General features: G+C 40.1%; 1 protein-coding gene across 1 annotated transcript; it reads left to right on the forward strand.

Moving 5' to 3' along the window:
• The first annotated feature begins 214 nt into the window (after positions 1-214).
• On the forward strand, positions 215-8,329 carry LOC141250421 (uncharacterized). Its single transcript, XM_073669964.1, has 15 exons — positions 215-271; positions 506-664; positions 2,539-2,691; positions 2,770-3,879; positions 4,373-4,545; positions 4,628-4,877; positions 4,957-5,049; positions 5,120-5,260; positions 5,342-5,434; positions 5,510-5,717; positions 5,795-5,880; positions 7,532-7,620; positions 7,701-7,980; positions 8,082-8,162; positions 8,240-8,329. Exons 1-15 carry the CDS (start codon positions 215-217, stop codon positions 8,327-8,329), a joined length of 3,063 nt encoding a protein of 1,020 aa, XP_073526065.1.
• Positions 8,330-9,036: the final 707 nt, after the last annotated feature.

The raw sequence follows: 9,036 nt of genomic DNA on the forward strand, positions 1-9,036 counted from the left end.
CACGTGGTGGCCGAGGTGGCTCAGAGTGGCGCAGTGGTCTTGTGCCATGCTCGGGACCTTGGGGTTGCAAAGTCGGTTGAGGTTGGAGTTTGGCGTTCTCGATCTCCCTCTCGTGCAGGAGTCTCACCTCGTCTTCTAACAGACTCCTCTTCTCTTTGTCAGCCTGACGACGTCTCTTGTCTTCTTTCCGATGAAGCATGTCGTCCTCCTCTTGATGGTGTATCTTTTCTTCCAAGCAGTAAACTCATTGTACTCGGCAACATCTTCTCAAGTTAGATAAACTCGACTCTTGACGGTACCATTCTTGGACTCGGTTGTCCCTCGAGTGTGAGACTCGTGACGTTTGTGTGTTGTGTTGCTGACACTTTCCATCTTTCGAACTCTTGAGCGACCTAACTGAGTGAGAAAAAAACCACGGTCGATGCCAGTATTGATGCCTAGGTTCTTCATGATACAACACTTCTCGTGAGAGGTTGAAAACCAAGCTTTTGCTCTTTTTGGCTAGGGTAGGGAAGTCGTGGAGTCAAGGGTTTCAAGAGTTGATTATGGCTCGGACGAGTCTCGACACTTCTCCTCGCGAGTGTACCTGCACAACCAAGCCCAGAGGAGATCTTCCTCTAGATCTGGCTCTCTGACGCTCAAGTCATTCGATGCACAGCCGAGGGTATAATAGTGTTTAAGGGGAAAGTAGAGTAGAAAGAGATCGTTTCCTCGAGAGGGGGAATACAACTCGCTAACCTAGAATTATTCCCAAAGAGGAATAATTATTTTGCCAAATCACTGTAAAAATGGGCAGAGTTTCAGACCTGCAAAAGGAATGTTGAGTAGTGAACCCTTGTACTTCATTTCCGCTTACTATTTATAGGGAATAAAAATGGTCCCCTACCTTTCTCTCTTAAGTCAATCACGTCACGTCATTCAAGCTATTTTACCTTTTTCTTCCTTTTCCTTTGGGCTTTTGACTCATAGGCTTTTTCCTTACCCTGATATTGCGAATCAATTCAGACCCAATGAATGTGTCCCAACACTAAGAGCTTCTATAACAAATTTGGAACTTTTGTAACAGACTTGGCCACGTGGCACTAGGCTCCAACAAGTTCTCTCAACTTCCTATAACACGCTACCTCTCATTCGGATGCTTTGGTTACCTGATGATGTTGTTAGGACGAGGAGTCGAGGCTTCCAATGCTACAACTTTTTCAGTTCGTTGTATTATCTAAGAGTTTTTGTTCATTATCCGCATAGATGATGTATGCATGTCTTCTTGTTGAGGAGACCCTAATATTAGCCATGTAAAAAAAAAAAATCATATTCCAAGTCCAAGTATAATATTTAAAGAAAATCAACGTCGAGACCAATATGCTCATAGCTGGTGGTAAGGTCATGAGTAAGAGGTTCGATTATCCTCAATATCTCATATTTGAGTGGTTAAAAGATTCAGAAACCGAATGACCGCCGGAACTCTAGTTGTACAATGGAGCAATAAGCAGAAAGAAAGTGATGAAAGGGATATAGAGATGATAGGGGAATTGGGGAGCACGTTTAAATCAAAACATTGGGGGAAGCTAGGAGGCTGACGTGTCGCCCTCTTCGTTCTGATTTGCCGCGAAAACTCCTGCAATAGACTTTTCCCCAACCCTTTGCCCACCTCTCTCCCTCTCTTTCTCCCCGAATCAACGCCATGTCCAGCTGAACAACTCGATCCTTGCATTCTCGGACATCCCATCGCCCCCATTGCCATCGCCATCACGTGCCTCCAATGACCGGATCTCATTCGCCGCCCGAAGCGGACGCTGCGTCGTCCTCCATGTCCACGATGAACAAAATGCCACAGTTTTCTAGCCGATTCGCCGGCCGGAAAGGTGACGGCGACGGCATTGGAGATGAATCGAAGGAAGAGGATGAGGAAGAATCCTCGCGATCGATGCATTCGCTACATCGGGGATCGGGTAGTCCTGGCCGAAAGGAAGCCGCTGAGGCGAAGATAGAACCTCTTCACATGAGGAGGAAATTCATAGTTCCTGATTTTAATCGTCTAACTGATCTCTCAGGTAGAGTCTGGTTTTCGTTTCTGTTATTCTTAACTTATAGGTCTTATCATTGCTACTTGGTGTGATTGTTCTGAGCTGTAAATATGCATTGCAGTGTCTGATAATGTTTCCTGCATATGAAATGGGATTCCTTACTTTGTCACCGAGCATAAATTCGACTTGAACCTTAGAAAAGAGGCAGAATATTATCCTCTTATTGAACTTTGTCCATCTGATATACATCGTGATTTTTTCAAATGGGAACAATCAACATCTAACAGAAGGAGTTGTGGTTATGTGCAGCTGAATCTAACTCTCTGTAGTTTCACACTCCTGCAGGGAATAAAGTTCTGAAGTCAGTACAACACCCTGGAGCTCCACATGTTGGGTTGGAGGTCAGAGATTCATTACAACTTCAGATGTTTCTGGTTCATCCGGATGGGTCAATTCATTTAGCTAAACTCCGTTTCCTTTGTTTGCATTACAGGATCGTGCTGCATTTGTCAAGGAGATGAAGTCTCCTCGCGTTCGCGCCATTCTACGTCTTACAAGCTGTAGGAAGAAGAAACCAGGTGACATCAAGAGCTTCTCTCATGAACTCAACTCCAAAGGAGTCCGAGCTTTTCCTTATCATAAGTCAAGGGCACTAGGACACATTGAGGTTTAACACTTTACTTACATACACCACTTGAAAATTAGACATTACTCGAGGTGATTCAAATACTGCTTGATCTTTCAGGTCCTGGCAATGATCAGGGCAAAGTTTGACAAGCTAAAGGAAGAAGTAAACAATGACTTGGGTATTTTTGCTGGAGATTTGGTTTCGTTACTGCAGAGAAGTGCAGAGTCTCATCCTGAATGGGTAGCTGGATTGGAGGACTTACTGGTTGTAGCTCGTGTTTGCGCAAAAATGTCAGCAAATGAGTTTTGGATGGAATGTGAAGGTATAATTCAGAAACTCGATGACCGCAGGCAAGAGTTAGCTGCAGGGGGGACTCTTAAACGGGCCCACACGCGTCTACTTTTTATCTTAACCCGTTGCAGTCGTTTAGTTCAAGTCCAGAAAGAGAGCTGTTATGAAGAAAACAGTCTTCTTTTCTTTCACCAACTGAGCGATCTTGGTGTGTATAGAGAAACAGAGGATCAGGAATTTGTTGGGAATGAGAAATTCAGTGAAGAGCCGCCATCATCATCGTCGCCACCTCATCAACCACTTAGTCTGACTCTGAAGCACGACACGCTTCATATAAGTTGTATAGATGATCAAGAAGTTGGCAGTGCGAAAAGCGGTGATTCTGCTTCGAGTGGTTATAGAATGTCGTCGTGGAAAAAGCTTCCATCTAACCCGGCTAAAAAGAACAGGAGAGGGAAAAACAGTGCTGTTGGTGATAACGTCGAGGCATCATCGGAATTACAAAAAGGTGATCAACATGTGACGTATGACAACTCTATGATTTGTCGTATATGTGAGGTTGAGATACCAATCATTTTTGTGGAGGAGCACTCGAGGATATGTACAATTGCAGATAGATGTGATTTGAAAGGGTTAACAGTAAATGAGAGACTAGAGAGAGTTGCTGAAACTCTTGAGAATTTGCTTGAATCATGGACATCCAACCTGTCCACGTCAACTACTCCTGATGACCTGTCACCCAAAAGTAATTCAATCCCCGAAACCATGCTGGATTGTTCTATTTTGGATGATATGAACGTTTCGTCTGAGACTAAAAAGAAAACAGCTTCACCAGGTAGTTTCACGCCGAGCTCACCACTAACACCAAGAACAAGCCAGATTGAGTTGATGTTGAGTAAGAAAAAGACAATATCTGAACATGAAAGCTATCAACAGGTGAATTAAACTAGTTCCTTTTTTCTCACCTTCATAACCAACTAACTCTGTTACTTGAGTTTAACCACCTGCTATGTCAATATTTAGAGTTTGTTTCGAATATTTATAACAACTTTTTTATTTATAAAGAGGTTTTTTATTAAAAGTGTGTTTGGTATAAAAAGTACTTTTTATAAAAATGCATGTAATTTTGTAAAAGACTGAGAGTATGAAAGAAAAAGTAAACTAGAAAAGTATTTATTTTAAAAAAGGTGTTTATAAACAATAAAGACTCGTAACCAAACAGAGCCTTATTTTAAACCATCCAAAAGTGTTGCTCTGTTACCAATTCGCCACCATGAGCATTAATGTTCAATTCTCCGTCATTTTTAAAAAAAAATTGTCATTCTACCCTCAAGTTTTTATTAAAACTAGGGGCAAAATTGTCTTTTGTCATGCTCTTTTGAATGCAAAAATCCTATAAAAAAATTAGTAACCTTTTGTTCAATTCCAGATAAAGAAGCTGCTGGACGTGGCTCGTTGTGTTGCTGGCGTGAACAATGGAGATTACAGATCTTTGGATCGTTTGCTTGATTATCTTGATGATCTCAAGTATTCAATTGAGGATCGAAAGGTGGATGCACTTGTTGTTGAGACATTCGGAAGACGTATAGAAAAACTCTTACAGTGAGTAGTTATATCCTCTAATACATCCTACAACATAATGTGTATTTCTTCACCACTTACAGATATCCAATCTATTTTACAGGGAAAAGTATATACATCTTTGTGGGCAGATAGAAGATGAAAAGGTAGATTCATCACACGCGTGGGGTGATGATGACAGCTCAGTGGAAGAAGATACAGTACGCAGCTTACGTGCAAGCCCAATCAATACAAGTACTAAAGACCGTACGTCTATAGAAGATTTTGAAATCATTAAACCAATTAGCAGAGGCGCGTTTGGACGGGTTTTTCTTGCTAGGAAAAGAGCTACCGGTGACTTGTTTGCTATAAAGGTCCGTTCTTGCTCTTAGATGATTCGTATTAGATTCATAGAAACTGAATGCAATAAGTTTTTATGATTTTTTTGAGAAGGTTCTGAAGAAAGCTGATATGATCCGTAAGAATGCTGTAGAAAGCATATTGGCTGAGCGAAATATACTTATCACAGCACGCAATCCTTTTGTGGTAAGCAGCAACATCTCAAGAGATATTTAATTTTTTTTCTGATCTGAACTCATGATTTGGTAATAACCAGGTACGTTTCTTTTACTCATTCACATGCAAAGAAAATCTTTACTTGGTGATGGAGTATCTCAACGGAGGTGATCTTTACTCTCTGATAAGAAATCTCGGCTGCTTAGATGAGGGTATGGCTCGTGTATATATTGCTGAAATTGTAAGTCTCTTCACAAAAAGTTGCTGAAAGAATTTGCTTGTTTAAAGATATCGTTGTTTCAGTTTTCGTTGTTGTTTTCAGGTGCTTGCGTTGGAATATGTACATTCGCTAAATGTTATACATAGGGATTTGAAGCCTGACAATTTATTAATAGGCCCTGACGGTCATATCAAGGTCTTGTTTATGTTCTAGATAAGTGCTTGGTAGATGAACATCGATATTCAGTTGGGTTTATTGTTGATTGTGCAGTTGACGGATTTTGGGCTGTCTAGAGTGGGTCTTATTGACAGTACAGATGACTTGTCGGGTTCATCAGTAAACAGCTCGGCGTTTTTGAGTGAAGAGAATTGTGATTCAGCAAGGAAACATTGTTCGAAGCATGAACAGAAGGAGAAGCACGCTGTTGTTGGTACGCCCGACTATTTGGCACCTGAAATTCTCCTGGGGATGGGACATGGTTAGTACAGTACGATGTTTTAACCTTTTTACCCTAATATTGGCTTCTTTACCTCCTCGTATTTTGTTTTTTCTCAGGTAAAACAGCTGATTGGTGGTCCGTAGGGGTGATTCTTTTCGAGCTACTTGTGGGTATTCCTCCGTTTAATGCCGAACATCCACAGGTAGGTCAAACTCAAATGACAGCATTAATACCCAAATCAAGTTTCATAATCATTTTTTAATTTTCTTTTGTCTTTTATAATACTTTACCTCCACGATACTGATACTCATTTCAAGTATCATAACTAGCTTTCTATATTTTTCTTTTTTTGAAAAATGATTTAAAATGGTTGAGATTATTTTTTAATTAGAAATGAGCTATGAAGCACGGAAACCTCTACATGGCCTAGGTTTTGGTGTCGGAAACGGGGAAGCGCGGGGAAACGTCGTGGAAACGCTGAACTGCGTTTTGGGCAAAAAAAACCCAAAATTTTAACCTAATTTTGACCAAAATTAAAACCTAATTTCTTCATTAGTGCGTTTCCACCTCTAACCTCCAGATTTAGGTCGAATTTCAGTTATATGATGATAGAGATTTTGCCCTATTTCCGTGACTTGATTTTTCCCGGGAATGACAGTGTTCTGTTCTGAGTAGTGAGTTGAGTTCTGATTAGTTTCTTATGCCCTAATTTCAATATTGATGTGTTAGGGGAATATGGAGAATTGGTAATCAAAAGCTTTAATCCGTCTCCGACTCTCCATAGATCTATTAGCTTGAAGTGCAAGTGGAAATGGAGAGGAATCTTCAGATTATAAGTTTCCTTCATTTAGGATTATGTGGTTGGATTTCTTGTGACTTGGGTTTTATTTTTATATTTTGGACATCTTTTGTGTTAATTCTCTTTTTATAGATAAACTTATTAATACTAAAATAATAAGTAGATCAAGAGCTTTAAAATGATATATAATATATATCGGCGTTTCCCCGCTGGTTCCATTTTACTATTTTGTTAAAATGCCGCTTCCCCGTTTCCCGGCGTTTCCGTTTCCCGTTTCCGTTTCCGTGCAACATAGGAAATGAGTGAAAAGCGGGGTTAAATGTGTAAGTTTTTTCATGATCTTGTGTAAGAGAGAGTATCATACACATGATACTTAAGTAGAATTATGGTTTTGAATCATTAAATAGAAATTACACACTATTTTAATTTCCCTTTTAAAAATGGTCTATGATACTTGGAGTATCATCATCGCAGGTGGTCTTAGGATTTCGTGCAGTTTTCATTTCAAAAACATATTTTGACCACGTCAATGAAGGAATTTTAAGAATATATTTGACCAATTGAGAGTAGACTTGGACCCGACCCGCAAACCCGATCTGATCCGTGTCTGGTTATATAAATCCGACATGTTTTAACCTGATCCGATGACCCGAAAAACTAAAAGGTCAAAGTATGGTTGGTGAAGAGTATAAGTATAAAAATATGAAATCAAGTAAAAAAATTATGTTATTTTTATTTTTATTTAATAAATAAAGTTTTTTTTTATTTTTGAATAAAAATTACAAAAAGTGATAAAAAATCTATATCATCCGACATGTTAACCCGACCCGACCGGACATTAAACCCGTTATAATCTGACCATTGTGACCCGATAAAAGTGCAACCTAAAATGACCCAACCCGAAATAACCGATTCCGAAATTCTCTAATTGATCTATATATTGAGATTGAATTGTCCAGATTGCCAAACTTTAAGAAATGTTTGTTCATCAGCTTTTTGGTAGTGACACTTGAGTAAGCTGATTAGGTAATTTGCTCTGTTATGTCTGTTGCAGCAAATTTTTGACAATATCATGAACAGAGACATACCCTGGCCGAAAGTCCCAGAAGAAATGAGCTATGAGGCTTATGATTTAATTGACAAGTAAGACTATAAGTGTAAAGGGAAAGATGTATGTTGTTTAGGGAATATTGTTGTAATTGTGGTGTGTTTGGTTGATGCAGATTGTTAACAGAGAGTCCAGTTCAGCGACTGGGAGCAACAGGGTCAGGAGAGGTTAAAAGCCACCCTTTCTTGAAGAATATAAGCTGGGAGAGCCTTGAGAGACAGAAGGCTATGTTCATTCCATCAGCTGAAGGCGCTTTCGACACTAGCTACTTCATGAGCCGTTACATTTGGAATCCCGAGGACGAACACTTCCGTGGAGCTAGCGACTTCGATGACATGACTGAAACCGGCAGCTCGTGTACCACTGCTTCATTTAGCAACGCACCAGATGAAGAGGTACATATCTGACATCTGAACTGTGGCTGTAACCGTTGCATTAGGTTTGAAACCGTTACAATAATCCTAGTACAACAGTAACACATGTATATATATATCAGGGAGACGAGTGTGGAAGTTTGGCGGATTTTGGTGGTCCAAACCTTCAAGTCAAGTACTCCTTCAGCAATTTCTCTTTTAAGGTGCGTCATCTAGTCTTCTTTTCATTAGATCAGGACCCTATATTCCGTTGCTTGATTCTCTTTGCTACGGCGTGCAGAACCTTTCACAGTTGGCATCTATTAACTATGACATGGTTGTGAGGAATGCTAAGGAGCTTAAAGATGAATCTCAACCGTCAGAACAATGATCTTCATGCTGCTGTGCACAATGACAAATATATGAAGTGAAACCTGGGACAACGAACCACAGGTCATTAAGGTCAAGAAGCAAATCAGTCGATGATAAACCCAACTCGCTGTTCATCCGGCCAGTACGACTTGTAGGCTACACTTAGTTTCTTAGGTTGTATTACTTGAACGTGCAGTTTCTGTCCTTGTAACGATGCTCTTACAGCATATTCACTTCAATTATCATCTCATTTTCTTGATGCTTTTCTCTTTTTCACCTTACTCTATGATACTCTTACCGTACTTCGCAACAGAATCGGGAAGAATGGATGCCGAAACAAGGTACAGCTCATGATTGTTGATAGAGATGATGTGTATGTGTTTACCAAGTTGAAACATAAAATCAGTGGCAATTTGTGTGAAGAATTCGAAGGGTATGAGCTAGATCTACATGTTCAAGCTGATGATATCTGGATTATGTGTTGCAACGCCAATGCCTTCACAACAGTCTTTGAACTTCTTCATCGGAAGTATTTTGGTCATTACGTCTGACAAGTTTTCATCTGCGTGTACCTTGTCGACATGTAGCAGCTTTCCTTCGAGAACTTTTCTGATCCAATGATGGCTTATATCGATATGCTTCGACCGGGAGTGCAAAGTCGTACTCTTTGCCAAGTGAATAGCGTTTTGGTTATCACATAGTAGGGTGTACTTCTCCTGCTTGACT

Source organism: Phyllobates terribilis, unplaced genomic scaffold, assembly GCF_046119375.1.
Source record: "Phyllobates terribilis strain yellow unplaced genomic scaffold, ASM4611937v1 Scaffold_5672__1_contigs__length_50030, whole genome shotgun sequence".
In the NCBI taxonomy this organism is placed as follows: Eukaryota; Metazoa; Chordata; class Amphibia; order Anura; family Dendrobatidae; genus Phyllobates; species Phyllobates terribilis.

Excerpts from the sequence above, each read along its gene's own strand:
- LOC141250421 (XM_073669964.1), top strand. The coding sequence starts at position 215 with ATGGTGTATCTTTTCTTCCAAGCAGTAAACTCATTGTACTCGGCAACA. Across the intron at positions 272-505 it reads ACTCGGCAACATCTTCTCAA|GGTAGGGAAGTCGTGGAGTC; the intron begins GTTAGATAAACT and ends CTTTTTGGCTAG. Across the intron at positions 5,435-5,509 it reads GCCCTGACGGTCATATCAAG|TTGACGGATTTTGGGCTGTC; the intron begins GTCTTGTTTATG and ends TTGATTGTGCAG.